This window comes from Myotis myotis, unplaced genomic scaffold, assembly GCF_014108235.1.
Source record: "Myotis myotis isolate mMyoMyo1 unplaced genomic scaffold, mMyoMyo1.p scaffold_m19_p_9, whole genome shotgun sequence".
NCBI classification, from domain to species: Eukaryota; Metazoa; Chordata; class Mammalia; order Chiroptera; family Vespertilionidae; genus Myotis; species Myotis myotis.
The window spans coordinates 40,780,108-40,806,526 of NW_023416401.1; the positions used below are offsets into that span (position 1 = coordinate 40,780,108).

The window sequence follows — 26,419 nt, forward strand, 5'->3', positions numbered from 1 at the left end:
ACTGACCCAGCTATGGCGGCCATTCCAAGCGTGCAGGGTCTTCCCCACTTCCTGGTGGGTAAGGAGCCACAGGCACTGCACAGAACTTCTTCAGGCTCTACCTGCTCACAAACACATCCACCAGGCTACAACGGGACTACTTAACAAGTCACAGAGATGTGCAAAAGCAGCCTGAGGTACATATCTGACTCAGAAAGCCTTTAGTCCACTAGCGGGAAAAGCAGACACACTCTGGGCCAGAGATATGGACAGGTGGGCAGACAGATGGCCATGTGCTGGGCTAGGGACTAGCCTCACCTCCAGCGAGTCCCCAGATATGACCAGCGCACAGTCATGCTTCCTTCGAAAGGCATTCAGCTCCAAATGGGCCTCTCCTCGACTGGCTACCTGCAGAAAGGGGAGAGGGCACCCCAAGTATAGTTGTTGAAACCAGAGGCACCAACAAGCGCTTGTTTACGAGCCACACTGACATCGTTAGACACATGATCTAGAACCCAAAGTGCCTCCCACATGGAGTCCTATAAAGAACAGCTCTTTCAAACCTCTCCTGCAGTGCTGGGAACACACACCTCCTTATCTAACACTGTTTTCAGACACATGGTAAAGTGCAGAAAAACACTGTAGTTACAATAAAACACAGCAGACAGAAGAAGCTGGCTTGTCCAGAAATGGGTAACAGGCACTTAGGAGCTAAGGACTGCCTTGCCTTCTGTCACGACAGTCCCACAGGATGCCACGGTAACCACTGATTAAGTCTGTGGTACGTCCATACAATGATACTCCAGTACAGCAACAGAGGAGCCCAGGGAGCCGAGCTCCACACAGGTGACCCAAGGTCAAGGTCTGATTGAAAGACGCCTCTTTTCCTAATACGCCACTGGTGCAAATGCTTTCCTAAAGTCACTTCTCTTGTCTGTGTCACAGCTTTCAACTTATTCTATTAGTTCACGCCAACAAATACATGAAAGATGAAATGATTTAAAAGATTAAAATCAAGTCATAATGTTGAAATGTCATTAATTTTAGAAGGAAAACATTTCAGAAACCAACACACTGGTTTTTGATATTCTTTCTGTGGAGATTTTATGGGGCATAAAATAAATGATATATTACAGGACTGAAATAAATTAAAAGTTTCATGTAGTACAAATTAATCTCAGACTCATCTTTAAATAGGTAGGTTTTATTGTGGAAATTTTAATTTGTGGTGCTATAACACAGAAAAGTCAACAAAAATTGATCTGACGTTTTACCAGAATCATTAATAATTTAATTGCAAATAGTCGACTGCAGGGCCTAATTTGCGATTCTGATGTTTTGAAATAAACTACATTTACATGTAAATGATATTCAAATAACTATTTCTGTAGGTACAAGCGCTGCATTTAAAACAGACGCAGACACACAGTGTCTGTTCACCCACCATCAATCAAGACCCAAGAAACTTTTATTTTTTGTTTGAATTAAATTAAAAATAACTAATACATACAGTAAACACATAAATTTAGCTCATCTCTATTAACTTTCTTTGAGCTAATTAAGGAAGAGCATTTGCTCGGGGAAGGGGGCAGATTAGACACATCCCAACTCTGTAGTAGCGTTTGTCCTACAAAGGCAGCTCTGCACCATGTGTGACACGTGTAACCAAGGAAGATGTAATTTGTATCAATATACACCTCCACAGATGAACAGCATGTCTAACTTAAAGCAGATATTTAGTTGTATAAATAATTCTAATAGAGCAACAGAAAAGTACTTGTAAACTTGGAACTTGTTTCTATCAAAAAGCAGCTTTTGATCACAATGGACTAATATAAATCTATCTTAATGTTTTTATAAATTGAGTAAGAAAATTGCAGTATTTCTCTTTTAAAACTGATATTCAATAAATAATAAGTAACGGCATGTACATTCCCACAGAATCAACAGGTTTTAATTGTGAGATACAACATTTAAAATCAAAGTGATTTCGACACAGACTTACGGGTCTGAAGACGTGAATGTCCTGTGCTCTCGACACCAAGTGTGAGCTCTTGGCGATGCACGTGGCTGTCTCGAGTTTATCGCCTGTTAGCATCCATATCTAGGAAACAGTTTACCCTGGTGAACTTCATCATTACACTTTGTCTCTTTAAAGTGTCTCTCGTTGCAGGATATTTGCACCCCAGGTTCACAGCATCACTATTCACAATATCTGAATGTGGAGGCAACCCAAGTGTCCATTGAGGATGAATGGGTAAGCAAGATGTGGCACATCCACAAGGCGACATGGGTGAACCCCGAGGATGCTGTGCTGAGTGAAATGAGCCAGCCACAAAGAGCAAATGCTGTCTGATTCCACTGGTATGCGGTCCCTGGAGTGGTCAGATTTGAAGGGACAGGAAGTAGATAGTGGGTGCCAGGGGCGGGGGAGCAGGGGATGTGAGCTGGGTTTTGAGGAGAGAGTGTCAGATTCACAAGATGAAGTTCTGGAGTGCTGTGGTGGCTGCACAACAATGTGAATGCACTTAGTGCCAGTGAGCTGTGCACCTAACAACACGTTTTCCACAACAACAAGTCTTTTTGACTTGCTTCACTAAAACAATTGGCAGCAAAGTGATTTTAGGCTCAGAGCTGAGATCTGGAGGCACACGAATGACAGGGTTTAGAAATCATATGGCTGAGGCTGATTAGGACACAGTACATGTCAAAAGGCAGCATTCACACAACCTCACATGCCACACAAACAGGCCTGGGGCACCACACGGTCACTGGCCATGAACTAGGAGGATCCTGAAGACCCTGTTCCAGCTGGCTGGTATTCAGCTGGAAAATGAGGTTCGAAATGGGCAAATAGGTGCAATTAAGCTGAAAGTTCTAGCAAATAAAACATGTTAGCCCGGCTGGTGTGGCTCAGTGGGTGAGTGCCAACCTAAGAACCTGGTCAGGGAACATACCCAGGTTGCGGGCTCGATTCCCCAGTGTGGGGTGTGCAAGAGGCAGCTTATCAGTGATTCTCTCTCATCATTGATGTTTCTATATCCCTCTCCCTCTCCCTTCCTCTCTGAAATCAATAAAAATATATTTTAAAAAACACATGTTAAATCTTACTACTTTTACTTTAAATTCCACACACATGCACATATTATGTATATTAATATCCCTAGAGTAAAAAGAGAGAAAACCAGGACATTAAATGTATTACCAAGTAGTCTCTCTATACATTTTATCACAGCAAAAACTTCCAGTGACCTCTCATCATCTGGACTGTTCAGTTGTCTCATGTGTCACATGTAAACATGCATTTTTGGAAGCAGGACACAGAAAAGTCATATGTGCTCTGGATTCTTTGGGTGCCACTCATTTTGGCTCTTCTCAGTGTCTGAGGATTTGTGCTTTTTGTCTCACGTTTGTGTTCACCTTACTGAGCCTGGACCCGAGACCCTGACACGCTGTGACGACTAAGTTGGGAATCACAGAGGACAAGAGAGGCCACGCCAAGGCCCACGAGCAGCTTGGGCGAGCTGACTGGCTGGAGCAGCACCTTGGGTTTCAAGGGACAGCTGAAATCAGGTCCCCACATCTGTGAGGGGGTTTTCTTCAACCGGAAATGCAAGAAAAAAGAGAACCCCAGAAAGTCTTACTGAGTTTAGTGAGGAGTTGATATAAGTACCTAAATCTTTACATGGAGCACTGATAATCTAGCATGGACAGATAAGGAACAGAAAAACAAGCAGGGCATCTACCTGTCATAATCACATCTCTTGCCCCAACAGTCAGATCCAGATCATTTGCATGTCTGAGTCTGAGTAGCTCTCGTGACTGAACTCCCTCCTGACCCGCTGGGGTGTCGGTCCCTGTGCAGGGCTCACTGGCACTGCTCTCTGCACACCACCAACCTGCTCCATGCGCCAAGTCCAACAGGAGTTGGTGCACTGCTGCCTCCGACCCCTCCACTGTCTCGCCGTCCAGCTACCCAACAGCCTCTTCTAAAAGCAGCCGGGCTCCTTTCTTTCACACAGTGAAAGCCCCACCCCGAGGCACCCACCATTCCGTAACGGAGCCTCTGCCTCATGGGGAGCGCAAGGTGAGAAAGCGCCTTCCTGGAAACTAAGCTTCACCCCAGGAGGAGCTAATGTCGTGTGTGCGCAGAGAGGGCACATTGGCCAGGAAGAGAAGGCAGCACAGGGGTCACGCCGTCGCAGGGAAAGTGCGCTCTGCTCCAGGTGCCGTACCTTGATTCCTGCGTTGCGCAGCATCTCCAGGGTAGGCCGCACGTCTGCCTGCAGCCGGTCCTCCACCCCCGTCAGGCACAGCAGCTGCATCTCCCGCTCCAGGCTCTCCACCACCGCAGCCACCTTCAGCGCCCGGTCGTGCACACTCAGCTTCGCCTGCATATAGCGGCTCTGAGGACAGAGATGGGCTGTGCTATTTATATTTATTATCATTTAGGACTTGCTGAATACACGGAAACTTGCAACACTAAAGAAATCCTCACTTCTCACTCCCAGCAGACTGCAGAAGAGGGTGGGGCCATGACAGGGTGGGGGACTAAGTCCTGATGCTCCCAGCTATGGCCACACAACCTCACAATGTCCCACAAGCAATATGAACTCATTTTCACAGCAGCACCAGAGCCCACGAGAGATGGGATGTCCATGAGGGTGGAGAGAGACCATCTGCTCACCTCAAAGTCCTGGTACTGCTCCTCTGTGAGCGCCCTCTTCGCGACCACGAGGGTGCGCAGACCTTCGCGGGCCATGTTTCCACACTGGAAAGGAAGAGGCAGGCTACTGTGCTGTCACCACCCGCTCTGCATTTTTATCTCTGGCTCCCAGTTCCTGTGTCCAGTGCCAGCAGGGCTGGAGCTGGAGCGGCAGGCTCAGACAGTTCCAGTCTACATCCTTGCCAGACAGGTGGGTACAGTACTTAGAAGCTGTGTCCTCAGGGACTGCTGCCATGCCGTCCCCCACCCCATGATGGCTCTGCTCTTCCGGACCTCTGAGAACACGCAGTGCACGCACACAGTGGGGCTGGTGTCACAGTGCAGCTCCCGGATGACAAGCATATTCTTTCCCACCTCACACCAGACTTGTCAGAAACGGTACCACAAACCCTGAAACCATACTGCTCTCCGTGCTGGCCCCCGCTGCACGGGTAACATAGGGAGATCAATGCTTGAGGCCAGGGGAGGAGGGGAGGCCTGGAAATAGGAAGACCCTACGGGGCAGTGTGGTGAGAAGTAAGAAGTACTGCAGAGTAACGTGTTTTTATGAAAAATAAAGTTTAAGCCACGATGTGATGAACACTAAGCTATTCCGTTCTAAACAACCTGTTTGAAGCTCACCTGTCAAGACACCAAGAGTAACAGGCCAGGCTTATCCAGGCCACTCGGCTCCTGGACCACCTGCTATGGGCTGCCTAAGGCCCTTCCCCTCTGCAATGACTGCCTTTCAACTTTGTCTTTGACAATATTTTGAAAGCTCCAAACTCCAGCTGTTCAGCTGGTTTTGGGCATTTGTGGTTTACAGAGATCATGGTGATCGCTCCCGGGTCTGCTGGTGCCCCCACTGTGGTGGACTTTTGGGCAAGGGGCTGGCAAAGGCAGTGTCAGGAGCAGGGTCTTTTCAAAACACTTTGAGCAAATACCAGGGGACAGGACTCTAGTCACAGCTAAAGAACAACTAATCAAAACAGTGTCTCAGTGTACATTTACAACGTAAAGCTGACAATGTGATGATGTGTTTAAACAAATACATTGCCAACAAATGAACCAGCTACTTTTTTAATGAAAGAAAGTCAAACACTAGTGATGGGTATGCACTGTTAGGACTGATACTGTTAGCATCTGTACAGCGTGAAGGGGAGAGGAAGGTGTCCTCTTTGCAGCTCCCTCAGGGAGGCTGGCTCTGCATCCCAGCCACCGAGGGGACTGTGATTTTGACTGTCTGACCTTCTGTGCATCGAAATTAGAGACATGAGTAGAAATTCCACATCGCCCAGGGACAAGCACGCAGCCTTGCTGATAAACCAATGCAGACATGACTTCCCAAGCTTGCTCGCCCTGCCAGCCTTGTGCAGAGGCCCTGTCATTGCCTACTGTCCCTTCAGGGCAAAGCTAATGTTTCTAGATAACGTCACCTCTCTCTATAGGAGGTTCATCTCCAGCAAAGCTCATTTGCTACATCTGATGCTAAAATCTGTAGGCATATACAAAACCTGAGCCATTCGGGTTTGCTGAAGCTCCTTGTCAGTTCACTGGGTAGACTAGTCTGATGCTCACAATCACACACACAGCTGCAGACATGACAGGAAGAGCTGATGGAAGGTCCCGGCTGGGGACAGGGACCCCAGGGGATGGCAGTATGCTCTTCACTGTGCCCTCATACTCCCCTGTTCCCCAACTCTAACTCCTGTTCACCCCTAACATCAGGTCTGGGGGTGAACGGCAAGCCTGCCTTCGAGGGATGGCGGCCACTGTTAGCTGCTACATCCAGGACCTGGTTCAGGAGTTTATGCAGACTCACGCCATAGGGTTGATAAAATCGGCTCCTTCTGTCACATGACGAGTGAAAAGTGTTGGTAGTTTTTTGTTTTGTTGTTTTTTAATATTTGCAGAACACAAGTTTATAGTCAAGAATCCAACCTGGGGGCTTGTCTGAGACAGAGGAGCCCAACTAGCCCACAGGGACTCAGGCTCCTAGAGCCTGCTGGTCTCCCCCATGAAAGGCCTTCAGACTGTGGCAGCATCACTACCAAGACATGGGCAGAGGTCAAAGATTCAACTAAGGGAAGGACTGCAATGCTGAGGAAATAAATGTACAAAGGATTGTTAATAAAGTTATCTTTGTGAAAGGCAATCTGACATTATGTGTCTGTTGCAAGACATTTATTGATTTGACCTCATAAAGCTAAATAAATTAAACAAGTATTTTATAATTAATTGCACATCATTATGACCAAAAGTAATTTTTATGGCATTTTACTAGGTCTTCAGGGAGTTTAATTTATTCATGTTCCTGATTAAATCCCAGTGCCCGAGGAGCTATTGATTCATATTGCCAATACCTCTGTGGAGGGTGTGGCCCTCACTGACAGACGGTCTCCTGTCCACAGTGGGGAGATATTAGCACAACAGCAATGTGCACATGCTAAAAGGCTGGTGTTTGTAACTGCAGGGCTTTAGTTTTACTTTCAAATTCAGCTTCTTATTAATACATAAGTGTAAACAACAAATACTATAACCTCATGAGGCTAAAAATAAGTCATATTTGTTTAGGGAGAATTTGATGCAGTAGAGCATTGGTTATGTTTGTATCTTACTTTCTATTTTTAAAGTGAATCCTATGTACAAATTAGAACTAGACTTAAATTCTAATTAAATCTCCTTGCAAATAATTTAGGTTAAAAAATGAGTATATTAAATTGGCTATGTGTACATAGTTATCTCAGAATTTTCTGCTTTTTCACTAATGCAAACAAAATACTCTTCATAGGACCTACAGAAGATATGTGTGTATGACATACCTTCACACAAAACCCAGCACAGAAGTTGTGCACAAAGAGAGGAAGCTGCTCATCACTAAACAACCCCGTGGAACTGAGGTGGTGTCACCTGAGGTAATCCAGTGGGAAACATTATCCTGCAAAATATTGTGTTGGGTTTGAAACCTGGCGTCTCAATTTATTCCCAGATCCCAGGTCTACCAGCTGGGACAGGACACTCGTTTTCTGTCTGCTCGCTAATCTGTGAACATGTTCCCATGACAGAGTGCCAGTTACCTCCTCCTCCAGCCAGTCGTTATACTGGACGATGGTGGACATGACAGCATCGGCACCTTTCATGTAGAAGGTGATTTCTGCCGTGGACTCATCCTGCAAGAAAGGAAAATAAACAGGTATGTTCAGACCAATGCTGCTCCTCAAATGACAGTGGCTCTAACAGGCTCAGAGCAGTGTCTCCATGCAGATGCCCGGTGCTGCACTGTTCGAACCTCTTTCTACACAGGCTACATGCCCCGATGCTCAGGCACCAAGATCGAGAACACAGCTGCAGATCTCTAGTCACTGTGTGGTGCTCAGAATAAAATTAGTTATTGGACATATGCCTTGGACTGCAAGGTAAATATGAATTCTCTCAACTTTTCATCGTTTGATTGAATAAGCTTCCTTGTATAGCCAATTTCCAATATATAGTTTTGGCATTTGTTAAAAATTTAATGGGGGTGTTTTGTAGCAACTTTATGGTTATAAATCATTCTTACTTTCAAGTCTTCAGCATGCTCCTGCTGTTGAAAACAAAACAGATCAAGGAAATGACCTTTCACTAGCTCTGCCTCAGTTGTCTCAAGAGAGCTATCTGAAGTCACCCCCTTCACAGTGTCAATTATTGTGGGGCGAGCACGCCTACCTACCCTGACGATGATGCCCATGCGCTTGCCCTCCGACGTGAAGGGGAACATCTGCAGGACGCAGTAGGTCAGGATCTGGCCGCCGGGCGTCCTCAACTGCATGGACGTGAGGTCTCTGTTGACCAGGGTGAGGCCAACGCTCTCCGTCCACTGCACCAGAGCCACCTGGGGGAGACCAGTGACAGGTGAGGCTACTGGCTTCCTGGGAAGGGAAGCAAGAGGCTGGCGGTCAGAAAGCTTGGCCTTACGCAGGTCACTGTGCTGAGAACTTGTGTATCTTTGTGGCTGTGTCAGTGTTCACTTTTAATAACATCTCCTCAGGCCAACAATAGCAGGATGACAGAGCCCTCGGTCTTGCTTTCTGAAACAAAGGCCACAGCTGAGTGTGCTCCGGTTTACTAGCTGCCCAGAGGCAGTGTTTAGTGGGCACACACGGTGGGCTGGAGGGCTCAGTGGTGGGCAGGCACTCACTATCGGCTTTCCAAGCTTCTTTCTGATTCCAGGAGCCTATGAGACAGAGAACCATCCAACTCTCTCTGTTTATCTGACCTTTTCCTAAAATAAGAGATAAGTCTAGCTGGCGTAGCTCAGTGGTTGAACGTCAACCTATGAACCAAGAGGTCGTGGTTTGATTCCCAGTCAGGGCACATGCCTGAGTTTTGGGCTCAATTCCCAGTTTGGGGCGTGCAGGAGACAGCCGATCAATGACTCTCTCACATCACTGATGTTTCTGTCTCTCTCTCCCTTCCTCTCTGGAATCAATAAAAATATATTTTTAAAAAAAGGCATTAAGGGAGTGGACACTCAAACAACCTTCTCACCCGGTTCCTCACCTGAACCCCAGAAACAGAAGAAACTGAGATGCCATTTCCCACTGCCCAGGAGGACGCACAGCAGGTCCCGTCCTAGGTGCACAGAGCGAAGTTGCTTCCCAGCGCAGGCGATGCCTTAGAGCCGTGGTCGGCAAACTGCAGCTCGCGAACCATATGCGGCTCTTTGGTCCCTTGAGTGTGGCTCTTCCTAAGCCTTAGGAGTACCCTAATTAAGTTAATAACAATGTACCTACCTATATAGTTTAAGTTTAAAAAATTTGGCTCTCAAAAGAAATTTCAATCGTTGTACTGTTGATATTTGGCTCTCTTAGACTAACGAGTTTGCCGACCACTGCCTTAGAGCCTCGTATCCTGCTGCCATGTCTCCAGCAGAGAGGAGGATGGGGAGGCCCTTCCACTAGTCCAGCCGTGGGCAAACTACGGCCCGCGGGCCGCATCCGGCCCGTTTGAAATGAATAAAACTAAAAAAAAAAAAAGACCGTACCCTTTTATGTAATGATGTTTACTTGGAATTTATATTAGTTCACACAAACACTCCATCCATGCTTTTGTTCCGGCCCTCCGGTCCAGTTTAAGAACCCATTGTGGCCCTCGAGTCAAAAAGTTTGCCCACCCCTGCACTAGTCTGTCTTCCACCACAGTCTTCCCCTCCCTGCGAGTCCCTCCTCTGTCCCACCACCTGTCGCTGCTTCCTGTGCAGTGTGCCCATTTCTCCTCAGCCCCAATTTATCCTTTAAAAATACATTTCATTTTAATGAATAAAAGCATAGTTGGCTGACGTAAATCTAGGACAGCAAAACGTTACACATTAGATTGCCAGCTGAGCCTTGACTGTATCGGATTGTGATCATTCGCCCTGAGCAGCACTCTCACTTCAGTCTTGCTATCCTGCCGATGCCGGGGGCAGCATCCACCGTCACCCTGTGCGGCAGAGAGGGCATCTTTGTAGACTCGGGGCCGGGGGGTCCAGTCTCTGAGCACAGCCCAGAGTTCAGCGCTGGGAGAGTTACGCTGTCGGGAAAGGTTCTGGCCTGGAGCCTTTCCTGCCATTTGTCTTTACCATCTGTGTCTGTGGTGGTATGAAGATAAGAGTTGTTCTTGCTCTAGCTGCTTCAGCTCAGTGGAGAGAGTGGAAGGGAGGGGGAGAGACAGAGAGAGAAACATAGATGTGAGACATCAATTGCCTCCCATACAAGCACTAACCAGGACCATCGGATCGAGCCTGCTGCCAAGGTACAAGGTATGTGCCCTTGACCAGAATCGAACCTGGGAACCTTCAGTCCGCAGGCCAATGCTCTATCCACTGAGCCAAACTGGCTATGGCTCTTCTAATGTTTTTACGTGGATGCCAAGTTTGTATGTTTCATTGCTTCTTCCTGACGCACACAATCTCTGCCTTATCTTTTAAGGCACTCCCTAATACGTCAGCTGCTGAGATGGAGTCTCTGTCTCCTGTCACTGCTGTGCTGCTGGCAGAGTCAGGGAGGTGGTGCCTGAGCTAGAACTGTTCAGTGACTGTTTTCATCTCGGCTTCTCCTGACCATGGCTTCTCTAAAGTCATCCTTTTCTATATTGGGTCAGACTGCATACTCTGTGTGGTGGCTTCTAACAGGAGCGGGCTTTGGCTTAGAATTTATCTCAGGAGCAGTTAATACTCTGCTGCTTTTTGAATTTCCCAACTGTGCGCCCTCATGGTTAGGAGGAAGGGACAGAGGGGGATGTGTGTCTTTTCCTGTTCCCTTTGGATGCTGTCAGTGATGGCGTGGGCCTCCCAAGAATGTGCCCTCCTTCCATCATCAAGTCCTAGAGAGTTGGGGAGATTTCCCCAGTGCTTAGGTCTGGGTTCTGTTTAAGAGAGTTTCCAATGCTGTTGCTTGATTTTCTCTCTCCAGGAATTTTTGTCAGTATTTGAATGAAACATGCAGAGAGTGGTTTATCCAATACTTGTGTGCTGCCATGTTCATGTGGAAGGCTCTGCTTGACATTATACTAGGACATAATCCTGAGATATTTTTCTCTGAAATGTAAAGGTAACTTAGAGCATAAAGGTTTAATCTATTTGAAATGACTGTTTCACAAGAGCTTTTGGAAATATCTAATGATGTAATTATTGACAATAATACAAAGGTAAAAATAATTAAAATGTGATGTAAAAATGTATGTAAGTGGGAGCCTGAGCTAAGTCTCATCCATAAGCACTGAGTAACACACTCAGGAAGTTTATTTACACATTCATGTGTCTACATTCTTAGTAACCAGTATGGAAGGTAGTTCCAAGAGTTGTGAAGTGAGAGGAAACAGAACATGGGGTGGGAGCTACAATTTCATATTAAAAAGTTTCTGTGCTGTCATTCTTTTATTGTGTGTGTGTTTATTTTTTAAAATAAATCTTTATTGTTAAAACTATTACATATGTCCCTCCCCCCGCCCCCCATTGCCCTCTCTCCCACAAGCCTTCACCACCCACTGTCTGTGTCCTTGGGTTATGCATATACACATGAGTTCATTGGTTGATCTCTCCACACACCCCCCCCCCCAACCCTCCTTGCCGTCCCTCTGAGGTTTGACAGTCTGTTCAATGTTTCTATGTCTCTGGGTCTATTTTTGTTGATCAGTTTATCTTGGTCATTAGATTCTACATATGAGTGAGATCAGGTGATACTTATCTTTCTCTGACTGGCTTATTTTGCTTAGTATAATGCTCCCTAGGTCTATCCATGCTGTTGCAAATGGTAAGAGTTGTTTCTTTTTTACAGCTGCATAGTATTCCATTGTGTAGATGTACCACAGTTTTTTAATCCACTCATCTGTTGATGGGCACTTAGGCTGTTTACAAATCTTAGCTATTGTAAATTGTGCTGCTATGAACACAGGGGTGCATATGTTCTTTCTAATTGGTGTTTCTAGTTTCTTGGGATATATTCTTAGAAGTGGGATTACTGGATCAAATAGCAGTTCCATTTTAATTTTTTGAGGAAACTCCAAATGTTTTCCACAGAGGCTGCACCAGTCTGCATTCCCACCAACAGTTCATGAGAGTTCCCTTTTCTCCACATCCTCGCCAACACTTGTCATTTGTTGATTTGTTGATGATAGCCATTCTTACAGGTGTGAGGTGGTACCTCATTGTTGTTTTGATTTGCATCTCTTGGATGATCAGTGACATTGAATACTATTTCATGCCTTTTGGCCTTCTGTGTGTCCACTTTGGAAAAGTGTCTATTGAGGTCCTTTGCCCATTTTTTAATTGGGTTGTTTATCTTCCTTTTGTTAGGTTGTATGAGTTGTGCTGTCATTCTTTAACAGCCTGGGAGAATGTCCTTTATCATCTTGGCAATTGCACAGGCATAGCTGCCAGCAATCCTCCAGGATAGTTTTTACCACACACTTATCCATCAAAATCTGTGCTAGTACCATCATTGTTATAATAACAGAATTATGAACATAAACTGCAATCTGATTGCCTGGAAAGACTGCCAATCAATACTCATGGCTGGCCATGGAGTCGGCATTCTCTTCTGCTCCTGAGGGTCACAGGAGGGCTGACGTCACTGACAAGGACCTGCTCCCCACAGACATGCTGACGCAAGTGCACAATCAGTCCTCTGCTTTGACAGGCACAGCAATAACATGGATTAAACTGGAGCACGACGCATACGTTAGAGCTTACTTCGCTCAATTCAAAAGTAATGCTGTTAATGACATAACGTTCTTGTGTTTTTAGGTTTGTCCTAAATTTTAGCTGATTCTTCACTAACCACCCAGTAAAGATTTATCTACCCCTGAAATGATATCTGAATGTAGAAACTACCTGTGATAAAGGGTGTAGCCCCGGGGGAAGTGTGTTACTACAAAATAGCAGGTGTACAGGGTCCACAGCCACAAGAAACACGCCCAATCACCTTTCTGGGCCAAAAGAGGGTAGATGTTGTCAAGGTTTGTGTCATGCTGTCCCTGATCACCTGAGCTGGCGCCCATCTGCCTGCTGGCCATGTCCACTTAGGCCTGTTCCTGAATGGGGCCCTGTTCCTGAGTCGAGCTCTGGGGTGCACGATCCTCAGCACTTGATCCAATAAAAATGTTTCTGAAGCAGCCAGTGACTGGACCCAGCGCCATCCTCCGTCAGCCTAGTGCAGCCAAGTTTACTCAGCTCAGTATTGAGACCTTAAACAACTGTCCTCAGGCTTCAGGGATCCACAAACACTGCATCCATACAGCCCTTTAAAATTATGATATCTAACCTTTTCATTTTCAGACTAAAATTCGTGTTAAGGATTTCCTAATGGCTATATAATATTCTGCTACTTTTTAATCATTGTCCAATTCCCAAAGTTGGAAGAAATTTTAAGCAAGTACACATTTAAATATAAGATTAGCAGTTTCTACTTAGTTCTAGTAATCTTTGAATCAAGGAAATCCCTCTCTATTGTGAATTCCTAATTTAAGATTCAAAGTGTTATAGAAACCTAAAGATGAAAAATCCTATGTATTTTCAACAAAATTTGTGCTTATTTTTGGCAGGTAATAAGGTAGATGTGTAATAAAATGTTTTTCGATATTTTCCATGGCTGGCTTGATTACTTTACAGAGTTCTGAAGAACCTGGAGTGGAAAGAGTATATAAGAAAATTATATATAAAATATACTAAGACTGTATGGGAACTGGGCAAATTAGTTTAATAATAGATTTTGTTGTTAATCCTCACCTGAGGATAGTTTTCCATTGATTTTTAGGGAGAGTGGAAGAGAGAGGGAAAGACAGAGAGAAACATTGATGTGAGAGAAACACATTGATTGATTGCTTCCTGCATGAGTCCTGACCAGGGCCCGGGCCGGGGAGGAGCCTGCAACCAAGGTACATGCCCTTGACCGGAACTGAACCTGAGACCCTTTGGTCTGCAGGCTGACGCGGGACATAAAACACTGTTGTCTCCTGAATCCACTGAGCCAAACTGGCTAGGGCAGTGGTCGGCAAACTGCGGCTCGCGAGCCACATGCGGCTCTTTGGCCCCTTGAATGTGGCTCTTCCATAAAATACCGACTTCTGCGCATGGGCCACGAAGTTTCAATCGCACTGTACATGCGCGCCCGCATGTGGTATTTTGTGTAAGAGCCACACTCAAGGGGCCAAAGAGCCACATGTGGCTTGCGAGCCGCAGTTTGCCGACCACTGGGCTAGGGCAATAATAGATTTTTATCCAACTAAAAATCCAAGAACAATATAAAGTTAGAAGTTACTAATTACCATATTTAATGTTTTATCATTTCTGTTTTGTGTAGATTTAAAAAAATTTTAAATTCTGGCAAACATAACCGAAAATTTAATATGCGAACTGATGATGCATTTGGAGATGAAAAGAAACTTAGTAACGCAGCCTGTCAAGACTCCAGTCAGTTCATCCACTCAGACAACTGACTTCCCTCCTGCTGCCCTGTGACTAGCTCTTAGTACTCTGAGGTGTGTAGACATAGTAGGATCAAGTGCACACGCAGAAAGTCCTCACTCACCCAGGTTTCCCAGCCTGTCGCATTAACACTATCCTAAAGCTCCCCTGTTCACTCCTAAAAGAACTCATGCTCATGCCTTTGAGTCCCAATGAAACACACCGACCAACACCGCTTTGTACTCTGAGGAATAACACGGTGAAACAAGATTCTGTAAAAGGTCGACTGACCTCATCGGGGCTGGAGGCCTGGTAGGTGCGGTTCTCATCGCTGAAGTCTTGGTCCACCTCTGCGTACTCAGTCTCCCCGGTCACGCCCGCTCGAGACTCGTATACCGGTGTCACGTTGTGGCACAGCGCAATGGCCGTCACTGCTTCGTGAACTCGGCTGCTCACACTCTTTCTAACTTTGGGACCTGAAGACTGGGCTTTTCTTGGTGGAGTTGAACTGGTATTGTTTCCACTAGCTTGAGAGTGTGGCTGTGAATATGGAAGTTACAAAGTTGAAGACAAAGCATAGCTGACATTGGGATTATGATCATGTATTACCTTATAAACTAATTAGGGTAAGAAAAAAAGCTTGATTTGATTTTCTGTTCATGATCTACATCATATGTGCTGGTAGGATAAGGTTTTTATCTGACTGCGGCAAGTGCTGTAGTATTTCCCAGTTGTCAAGTACCCTAAAATATTTGCTATAATGCTTACCATCTGACAGTTTTACTAGATTCAATCTAACTGTGGCATTAACTTGCTGAGTCCTTCATAATCCCTGCTTATTTACTATTTCTAAAAGCAGAGTAAGTCTGAGAGCAAAATAGAATGGTATATAATACATCCTCTTTCATTTTTGTTTACAAATGTTCTACTTAAAATGGTATAAACCTTTGCTGAATACCATAAATCAATCCAGCTTGCAACAGTTTCTAAAGTTAGTGTCCAGTTTTGGAGTTCATAATAACCGATAATGGCTGCATTCTGAGGAAGAGTGACCCCCACGTCATATCTCAAAACCCTGTTCTCCTGAAGCAACGACCCAGTTAGCACTGCCGTTTGCTTGGCTCTCATGACATTCAGCTGCATTCAAGGGTCTCAGTTCATCAGCCAAGCGGATGACTTTTATTATTCACCTCCTACTCGGGGGAGGGACACGCCCCCTGACCCCACAGGACTGTCAAACATTTCTTCAGTAACTTCAGAGTCACTTGTGACGATCCTCCTTAGCACCAAGCCTGCCGCTTTTGGACGGGGCGTGCAGAGCCACTGAACCGTGACTACTCTGCCCATCAAATTACAGTGCTGTCTAATGAAGGGTTTAACTTCTCTGCTCAGCTGGCACCCATGTCAGCGAGCTTCAGACCCCACATCTGCGTTCTGCTCACATGCTGCCGTTACAGCAGAAACTCGCTGACGCCCACCTTCTGCATTAGGCTATGCTCACTGATGGCTGTATAATTTAATTTCGCACAAATCCCATTAAAGATATGCCCTCTATCACTAGTGCTTCCAGTGGGGAAATATAACCAGGTTATAAAAGATTTGTGTACATTACAGTGGACCGAGTAGGCTACTGTCATCTTAATAATAAAGAACATAAGGACTAAAGTCAATTTCACATAAAAAGTACTGTCTAACCAGGTCATCAACAGATAGCTTTTAGTAAAAAAAATAAATAAATAAAATTTAAAGTCCTCTTAAATGGGGAAAATGTTAAATATTTGCTATTTTTATATAATGACTCATCTTTCCTTCTTTTATTTTTATCTAGTAAAATCACTTATTTGGAGCTATTATAATCATATCTATAATAATAAAAGTGTCATATGCTAATTAGACCAGACAGCCAAACGACCTTCCAGATGACCTTACCGATGAAGCCACAGATGTGAGGGCCGAGCCCTTGCACGAATTTCGTGCATCGGGCCTCTAGTTCATGGATAATATAAATTAATTTTGAAAAGAACAGATGTCACCTGGTACCATTTCAATCCCAACACAGTTTACTAGGAGAGGAGAAAAGACTTCTATTAATAAATACAGGGTGTCCCAAAAACATGTATACACACTTTAACAGCTGATAGTTCAATTGATATTGCTTTCTCTTCAGCCAGACTAAGCTTTGAAAGGAAATTCATCCTAAAATGCTACTGCAAGTTTGAAACACAGTTGAAATATAAACATTACCTTTATAATTATTCAAAGTGTATATACATTTTTATACACTTTAACAGCTAATATAATTCAATCTTCACTCCTTTTCAGGTTTAACTAATTTGAAATAATGAGTGAAGTCAGACTAAGCTTTGAACAAAGAAAATTTATCCCACTAGACTTTATAATGGGGACACATAAAAGATAAAGTTTACAGTACAAAACTGGCAACAGTTGATGAATTGAGGGTATACAAATACCGAACAAAATGATTCTTGATGTTTGTGATTCCATTGCTTCGTGTTACCAGCAGTGTCTGGACCAGAATGGTCATCAGTTTGAAAACAGGCATTGACAAAAAAAATTACTCCTTTCTGTAGATTATTTTAAATTTTGAAAATTATCTGTATGTTAATAAAAACTGACTTTATAATCGTTCAAAGTGTGTATACATTTTGGGGGGACACCTATATTTTGGATTACAAAGTACTCCTACTGAAATGAGTGATATCTGAATTAATAAAGTGCTTTGCTTTGAGTATTTGTGCATGTGTGTGTGCTTGTATGAGTATATAAATATTACATATAACAAATATGTACACACGTGATAAATATGTACATATCATATAATATGTATACACATGATAAATATGCACACATGTACACCTATGATAAACATGCACACACATGATAAAGTGTACGTACATGATAAATGTGTACACATACAAGATTATTTTCATTTGACAGCATCTCAAAAGTAAAGTATATGCTGACTGGAGAATACTGCAGAAGACAGAGTTTTCATGGATCTGACAACAGTGCCAACAACACCTGAGCTTCGTCTGAGTGGGAAAAGTGCAAGTACATTCAATCCAGTCTACGCAGACTGGAAAGGAATGATGCAAACATGAGAGTTTGCCAAGTCACCTGGTGTGGCCCCGTGGGAGCCCCAAGGGGCAGGGCCTCGGTGCACGGAGCCTTCGCTGCCCTGGTGAACGATAAGTACTTCTGGCCCTGACACACCTTGGCTCACTATTATGTGGGTGACTAGATTCTACAACAAATCTACAAAGAGGCAGAGGAAAAGCCAAGGAAGTGATGACTGCTGACACAGACAGCAGCCTCGCATGGGAGCATCTTCGATTCCCTCGGCTGCTAGGTTTCAGTACTCTGAATCAGTGATTTCAGGTTATAGGACAGGTAGAAGGAAATCCAAAGGAAGGAAACACACAACTTGGGAACAGAGCTATGGAGACTGCAGAGCCTAAAAAATGAACACTGGGAAATGGTCTGTCTCCAACTCCACAGATCTCAGTATGATCTGCACTCATGCACTCGCTTGGCCGTGTCCAACGTCAGGAGCCTGGAATGTCAGGACTCCACTGCCTATGGGACAGGCAAACGCCCTAACCGCCAGGCTGCACCCTCCTGTGAAAGCAAATAGTCCCTGTGCTTGCCACCTTACACAACTCTTCTGGGGCCCAGTGAAAAATCGAGATTTAATCTATATCATAAAAAAAGAGCCCTTATCTATTAGAGACAGACTAAATATTATAGGTGAAATCATGGGATATGTGAGTTTCACTTGAAAAGCATTGGGTGAAGGAGAGTGAACAGCCCTGCAGTTTACTGCACCTGCTGACATGAATAACAGGTACACAGGCTTCTAACACTGTACTTTCACTTCTGTTTACTGAAAAGGTGAAAAAACAAAAGGATATATGAAAAAGTCTTATTAATTATGAAGAAAACCAGAGGAATTATTATGAAACATCTGATGAAGCATTCTACTTAGTATTTTTGAAATACCATCTTCACAGAATAATTTTATAAGTAGTTCCCTAAGAAAATTTAACATGAGTAAGTGATTTAAGGCTATTATGCCTTGCTTCTACAGTATAGAAATGCCTATTTAAAATTAGTCCAAATCTGTTGCTTGATTTATAAGTTAGAGCTGATGATGGAACTAATGCAATGCTTTAAGATAACGGAAGGAGTATGCTAGTGCGCAGACCAGCACCTGAGGCTCACCGGAAGTCGTACCTGTGTGTAGGAGCTCCTGACGTGGCTCTGGATCTCATCCATTGTGTCTGTCCCGTAGGACACAGTGCCCAGATGCAGCCGCTTAAATACCATTTCATTCTGAGTGAGGGTTCCTATGATACAAGGAGCAACAGAAAATGAGAGCATACAGGTGGCTCATCGAGATCATGGTGTTCCCTCCCGCTGACACACCTCTGCTGCCACAACCTCTGCTCCATGACAGAGTCTCCTGAAATGCCTTTTGCTGCTCTTTTGCATCTTACTAATGAGGACAAGAAGTGTTCTTCCCAGCATGTCAAGAATAACTTTTAGTAACTTTAGTGATGTGAAGGGGCCTAGTTCTGTGAAGAAAATCTCCCCTCTGCCTGTTGACACAAACGCCATTTTTGCCTGTTCTGAAAACGACAGGCACAAAACTGCAACACTGAGTCACAGCTATGTAATCAGATGACAGAGCCCTGCCCGAGCAAGACAACTAGCCCCAAATTAGTGTGTCTATCAGTTAAAAACAACAACCTTATTTTGAAAAATTAAGTATTTTTAATTGAACAGAAGCAGGTGCATCTAAGCCCTGGAGGAAGAGAAAGGAAAGGAGTGGGAGGGAAGGCATTTACTCTGTAGCTGTGAGCTGCTGGTACGCTCACTGACTCCTTGGCAGGCGAGGACAGTGTCCAAGCAATCAGTGGTCAATCCTTGGGACTGCCAGTCGGTTGGGACCAGACACTAATGTGAGTGTGAGGCAGTGAGGAAGGCAGGCTAAGAGGGGCGCACAAGCAGGTCAACTTTCTGAGAGCTCGTGGTTTCGGCTTCCTACCAAAAAGATACACAAGCAGATGCAGTGAAGCAACGTCATGAGAGAGGTGGGTAGAGATACCACCACACTTCAGACAGCTGTTGAATTTTTATTAAGTGGGAATAAATTCACAGTGCTATATATCTTAGAGCTCTGGAAGGAGACCCTCAACACTTTATGAATCAGTTAATATAAAAATACATTAATATGTGCACTTAACTTCGGCCCACCTGGTTTCAGAGTCTGACCTGTGAGGTACACATCAGTCCTGTTTGGATGGCTCTGGTACTGTCTCCCTTAGGCTTCTCTGCGCTTATTTCAAAGCTGTAGATCAATTTGGGGAATAATGCTGCATCTTAACATTATGAGATCCTATGCACTGGTACACTGACTTTATTTTTGATACTATTGTAAATGGAATTGTTTACTCAATTCTATTTTTGGACAGTTTATTGCTAGTGTATAGAAATACAATTCATTTTGCTATATCGATCTCATATCTTGAAACCTTACTAAACTTGTTTATTGGTTCTAATACAATTTTTAGATTAGGATTTTCTATATAAAGGTCATGTTACATATGGTTTTGCCTGACAGCTGTGGCGAGAACCTTGAATATTCATAGCAGCATTATTCAATAGGCAAAACCCAGAACAATGCTAATGTCTATCAACTAATAAATGGCAAATAAAATGTGGCATGTCCATACAATGGAATAGTACTCAGCAATAAAAAGGAATGAAGCATTGACACATGCTACAATATGTCAGTTATGCTGAGTGAAAGAAGCCAGTCATTTGAAAAATCCAATAGGCAAATTCACTGAGGCAGTAAGATTAGGAGTTGCCTAGGACAGGATGGGGACAAGGAAGAATGGATGGAGGCTGGTGTATATACAAGTAGGCTTTGTAGAGTGATGAAAACATTCTAAACTTAGATTGTAATGAAGGTTGTCCAGTAGTTATGCCAAATATTGAGAGAGTGATACATCCTGAAGGTCTGTTATTTGATTCAAACATTGTGCAACAACTGCTGCACTTTCTAAAATTCTAACTTGCTACTAAATCAAGTTTTAAGCCATTTAAAACTGATATAGTCAGCATTTTTCATCAAATGAACAATGAAATATTTGTGTCTGTTACTTTGGCATTTGAATAATTAAGTTTACATCTTGTTGGGTTAAAGATACTGAAATATTTATTCAGACATGCCTTTAGGTGAGTGGCATGTATAATTTCTCACATTTTAAAGTGAATCCTGAAAATGTTTTTTAAAATTTCAAGGAAGTTTTGCTCCCACAGCTGACTGCAGGACTCTGAGCAGGACGGTCCGGGCTGGGGTTGTACTTCTGTGCCCTCAGGTATAGCAGCCAATGTGGGGAGACAACACCAGTTACTAAAAGAATCAGTAATGAAACTTATTTTCCAGATCTTATCTTCCTGACAGTTCCTACAATTTTTATTGTCTTAATATAGCAGAAGTTAGTATGTCCCGAATCTGAAACTTGGCAAAGGGGCGGGACTAACAGTCAGGCAGAGGCTGAGAGCCACTAGGTCAGAGCATCCAATGACCTCTAGTCAGGATACTGGCTCCATGGACAGGAAGTGTCTTTTAACAAAAGGTTTGTTTGTGATTCCTATTTTTTTTTTTAAAGGCTGTAGCTCTTTAATAAAGCAGATTTTTGGACTACAATGAAAAAAACAGGCAAAGAGGAAATTAACTTCTAAGGAATAAGTACTGCAGACATCGTCTTGGGATGGTGATAGATGTGACACAACTAGCAGAGGAACACTGTCAGAGAAGCAGATGCAGAGCTTTCTGATCAAATATTCCCTGGTGGTGATTTGGCCTCAGACTAAAACTAGAACCTGCTGCAGCAGAGGAGGGAGAGGTGGTTGCCATAGGAATCAGAGACAACCTGCCCACAGCTCACAGGACTGGCAGCTTCCAGCCTGCACATCACTTCCTGTGAAGGTTCTAGTTCAGCAATGGGGTTGATGGCTATATTAAAACACAAAGCTTCTTAGAAAACTTCTAATTTACCAAACTGTAGAGTATGCATCAATTCTTTAAACTATCGCACACCATTTAATGTGGAGTCACATACAGTGCTTGCTGTACATGGGCTTTCTCAAGATGACATTCCCAGCACTGTAGGATCTGTTCAACTGTGGAGTGTCCAAACACCCCAAGATGTGAACAATGGCACTCACACCCAAATCCACACCGCAGTGACTGTGCCAGCAGGACTGCTTATGAATGCCTCAACTGAAGACCCTGTCACCATCTCCAGACAGAACACTGCTCACCCCTCATGAGAGTGTGGCTCACAGGCACCCTGCATGCTGTGGCAGCAACATGGCCCAGCACAGATGGCTGTCCTAGGAAACGTGTGAGTGATTCAAGTCCAAGCAACATGGCATTTTGGGTAATGGGTTTAAGTTAATTTGTGAGTCCTAAGAAACCTGTGATTTTAGTGAGTGTTTTCAATAATGGCTTTGTTCTACATGAAGATAAAAACTCCCTAACAAACAAATTAGAGTGTGGCTTTAACAGGCTGAATCAGCACTGTTTTAAAACCTTCGAGTCCCCTGCAGCCTTGTCTTAACCAGTGGCACCACCAAAGGCACTGGAGAGGAAGGTCCGGCAGACTGACAAGGTGCAGTCCAGCTGTAGCACTGTTCATCACGGAGCGGCTGTATCTCTGGTCAGTGTCAATATGCTCCACATCCTGGCAGCTCACAGATGCCAACTCCTGCCGAATGAATTACTTTATGTCTCACGCACTGGTGGCCACAGATGTGTCACTATAGCAACATCATTAATTTCAGATCTTACCGGAAACATGCACTCCAATCAAACCTAATTATACCACTCTGCTTTCTTGTCCACAAGAAACTGTAATTCGATTATTGGGGTGCTGCATCTCCCTGCCTCTTCCACTCTGCTCTGGCCAAGGACAGTGGCACTTAGGGAGACCTCTTGTCAAAAAGCTTCTTGATGAAGCACAAACCCAATTTGCAGTACTGTGAAGCCCCACCTCGCAGTTATGTAGCAACGTGGGGCTCCTCAGACAGAGGCTCTTCATTCCAGCCAGAGTGCAGGCTCCTTGGAAGATGCCTGCAAACTGCTTCCCGCCCTCCCTGACACCAAGAGTTCCACTGGACAACTACCTCCTGTCAGGCCTGCTGCTGCAGGGTGATGGAGGTCATCACGGTGACCCTAAGACCTGAATTTTTTACATGACCAAAGTGAGGAATAGAAATAGAACATATTACTTAAGTTCCTGGAAAGCACATGCACACAAGTAAACACCAGAATGCACCCGTTTCAGGGGCACAGAGGAGTTTCTGGAATCTGGCTGTGACTTGCTAATGCACAGAATCTATGTGTGCCTAACTGTTCAGTGCCCTCCTGCTGTGCCAACCCCACCTCAGAGCCTTGCTCACAATAAGGCTTGTTTAGAGGGTTAGGGGATCTGCCCTAGTGCACATGTCATTAATGGACCAGGTCTGTCCATGGACCCCATTCCACTATGTGGACACCATGTTTTTCAGGGTCCAAATGCAGATGGGGCTGAATCCTATTCACCTGCTTGCAGTGACAGGATAATTAGACAATCAGTGCTCTATTTGCACACCTATGATTTGGTCAGTGTGGCCCTGATGAATGGCCACAGCCAACACTCCCCCCGCCACATGCCTGGGACCCTGACTTGAGGTAACACACCCTTGGGAAGGAGGAGACCCAGTCCTACATGTTCTTATTTCAACTTATTTTTAACTAGAGGTCCAGTGCATGAAATTCATGCACGGGTAGGGTCCCTGGGCCTGGCCGGGGATCAGGGTCCATCTGTTGGGCGACCAGCAGTGTGATGGGGGGGCCCCTGCTGGCACCTGCCTTGGGCGGCCTGGCATCGCCCACTCACCAGCCCCGCCCCCCTGCTGTGGGTCACCTCCCTCTACGGGGTGACCAGCGGGGCAATTGAGGGGACCCCACTGGCACCCGCCTTGGCTGGCCTGGGGCCTGTGGGCAGCTCCTGCATTGAGCGTCTGCCCCTGGTGGTCAGTATACATCATTGCAACTGGTCATTCCACCAGTCATTCCGCTGTTCAGTCGATTTGCATGTTAGGCTTTTATTATATAGGATTGCTTTGTTCATTTACTTGCCATTCTACTAATCGGCATGTTTACATTAACTGTCCCAATTGTTGTGGATACACAGAAATGTAGTTTAACTTTGACAGTGGTTTATATGTGTAAGCTCTCTCATAATTCTAAACATTTCCCTGATGGTTCTTTTAGATTTCTTTGTAAAAGCCACTGAATTTTTCTTTGGGAACAGCTCACTTGTTCATGTTGGCACTCTGATTTCTGTAGGTGATTTTTGGTTTCCGGTTACATTTGTCAATTAACTCCAGGCTGACTGGTTGGTAAGCAGGGTAGTTTCTTCTGTGAATGCTTGCCCTGTGCACCTGTTGGCTCTACATTCAGTATTTCCCTTCTTATGCTTCAGAGTCACTCCAAGTTCAGATGTGCTTTTCTCTGGCTGCTCTCTCAAACAATTTCCAGCAACAACTCCATTTCTGGATCCTTTGACGCCATTTTGCTTGCTTTCTATATTGTTACAGGCTTGTTCTTTAAACTTCTTCCCATCAGCTCAACACAGCTAGTAAGGGAAACTCTGAAGGCTCTCCCTCCACTGACCTGCTTGAACCCGAGCCCCTCATACTGTTATTTCTGAGTTACTCTTGATTCCTGAGCATCGCCTGCTTGGCCAGTACTCAAACATCCGTCAAAGACAGGCCCAAAGGAAACCCGAACAGTCCAACACGGGATCTGACAGCACTGCAGTGATCAAATGTATGGCATGGTTGTGAGGCCACTGTCTCTGCAATGGGGACTTCACATTTGGGATGTGTTTGTCTTCTTTTCCATTTCTCTGTGATGGCTGGACGTTCTGCACATGTGCCCTCTGCCATCTTCACATCCCAGCATGTGTGCTCCATTTGGACTTAGGCTATTGGGTCCCAGCGTGCATGCTCTGCGTGGACTTAGGCTAGCGGGAAGGGTGCTATTCTCTAGTCTATTCTACCCGCAAAGGGCTACTGTGCTGCTTTTATCTGGAACCTGCCACTCACTCTACTGATCGCTTGTATCCACCAGTGCTTTTCTTGGTTGATCATTACATCTGCAAACATTTGTTTTTTCTTTTGGTTGTTTACCTTATTTCTACTTCTTGTCTTGCTGCAATGGCTAGAATAATAATAATTAAACAGCAGTGTTGTTAGCAGATTTCTCTTTCTTCTTCCTGATTATAGTGAGAACTTTTCTAATATTTTATTTAAAACGCTGACTTTTATTCGAGACATTTTCTTTACCATTTATACAAATATTATTTTATTTATAGTTCACTAATAATTATTTGGAAATCATAAACCAATAAATCAAGGAGGAACTGAACCTTTAGATCTGGTTTTTATTATAGTGCTGCATTCAAATTGTTTTTTTTTTTTTCTAGTATGTTATGGATTGACAAGAATTCTTTGATGAATAAAAGAAACAAAACAAAATAAAGACAAATATAATTTTGGGCATGAAACCCCAAGGTGAGATAAATTGTGGTAAGGCTCTTAAGGAGAAGGTCATTGTTAAAACACCAAATTGTTATTTTCTTCTATAGCTCATGTGTCATTCTATAAAAAACAAGCAATTTTTGCTCTTAAAAAGCCACTAGAGAGGTGTAATAAAAGCAGTTAAAAATAAGACCAAAAAATCTGTAAGGCTATAAAAAATTAAAAATATAGAAATGTCATTTCAATCTCTGAGAATGTAATATTTTGCTAATTCTTTTTTTTTTAAAATATATTTTATTGATTTTTTACAGAGAGGAAGGGAGAGAGATAGAGAGTTAGAAACATCGATGAGAGAGAAACATCGATCAGCCGCCTCCTGCACATCCCCCACTGGGGATGTGCCCGCAACCCAGGTACATGCCCTTGACCGGAATCGAACCTGGGACCCTTCAGTCCGCAGGCCAACGCTCTATTCACGGAGCCAAACCGGTTTCGGCTATTTTGCTAATTCTGATGATACTGTGTATATGAGAAGATGAAAATTAGTTGCGTGTCAGTTTTCAAGAGCAGAGTCTGAGAAACTCTAAATGTGACTCAATGCACAGACACCATAAACCCACGTGGACATATACACACCAGGCAACACACACACACACACACACACACACGCACACACACACACACAAGTGGTACCTGTCTTATCCGTCAGCAGGTACACGAGGCGGCCCAGCTCCTCTGGGATGGTGCTGGTCCGGACGACTGTGCCGGGAATATTCTCATCCCTCATCATCATCCACCCATATGCTGCTTTACCCATGTCCAAGTTCACACGCAAACTGCCAAATAAAATCATCACATGGTTAGTGTGAATACTAACATGCTCATGATTTCCATCTAAATTTATTTATTTATACACATTATCTTTAACTTTACACGAAATAAGTAACACTGAATTTTAGACTTTGAAATAAGTGAACTTACTGTCTTTTAAGTCAGCAAACCTTTCTACACCCCAGGACATGCCTGTAGGTGACAGTGAAGTAGTTACTCATGCTGTCTTCCAGCGTGATCTGTGACATCGGATGGGAAAGAAAAAGATGGGCTGTTTTAAGTGCCTTGGGCAGGCAGGGTGCCAGGCTGTGTCCCACTGGGAATATCTGAAATGGGTCTTGTTTTATAACAAGAACCTA

The 26,419-nt window shown here is 44.2% G+C and overlaps 1 protein-coding gene across 3 annotated transcripts in view; it reads right to left on the reverse strand.

The window, feature by feature from the left end:
- ATP9B (ATPase phospholipid transporting 9B (putative)) overlaps positions 1 to 26,419 on the reverse strand; it is a 146,461-nt gene that overhangs the window by 12,307 nt on the left and 107,735 nt on the right. For 2 of the 3 annotated variants that reach the window (XM_036321297.1, XM_036321299.1), the window contains exons 13-21: positions 25,923 to 26,065; positions 18,861 to 18,973; positions 14,898 to 15,146; positions 8,394 to 8,555; positions 7,762 to 7,854; positions 4,667 to 4,750; positions 4,215 to 4,385; positions 1,985 to 2,083; positions 298 to 387 (exon numbers count right to left, since the gene is read on the reverse strand). In XM_036321297.1, coding sequence (XP_036177190.1) covers positions 298 to 387; positions 1,985 to 2,083; positions 4,215 to 4,385; positions 4,667 to 4,750; positions 7,762 to 7,854; positions 8,394 to 8,555; positions 14,898 to 15,146; positions 18,861 to 18,973; positions 25,923 to 26,065 — 1,204 coding nt within the window. The remainder of the gene's footprint in view (positions 1 to 297; positions 388 to 1,984; positions 2,084 to 4,214; positions 4,386 to 4,666; positions 4,751 to 7,761; positions 7,855 to 8,393; positions 8,556 to 14,897; positions 15,147 to 18,860; positions 18,974 to 25,922; positions 26,066 to 26,419) is intronic. The other variant, XM_036321298.1, reaches the window with a different exon arrangement.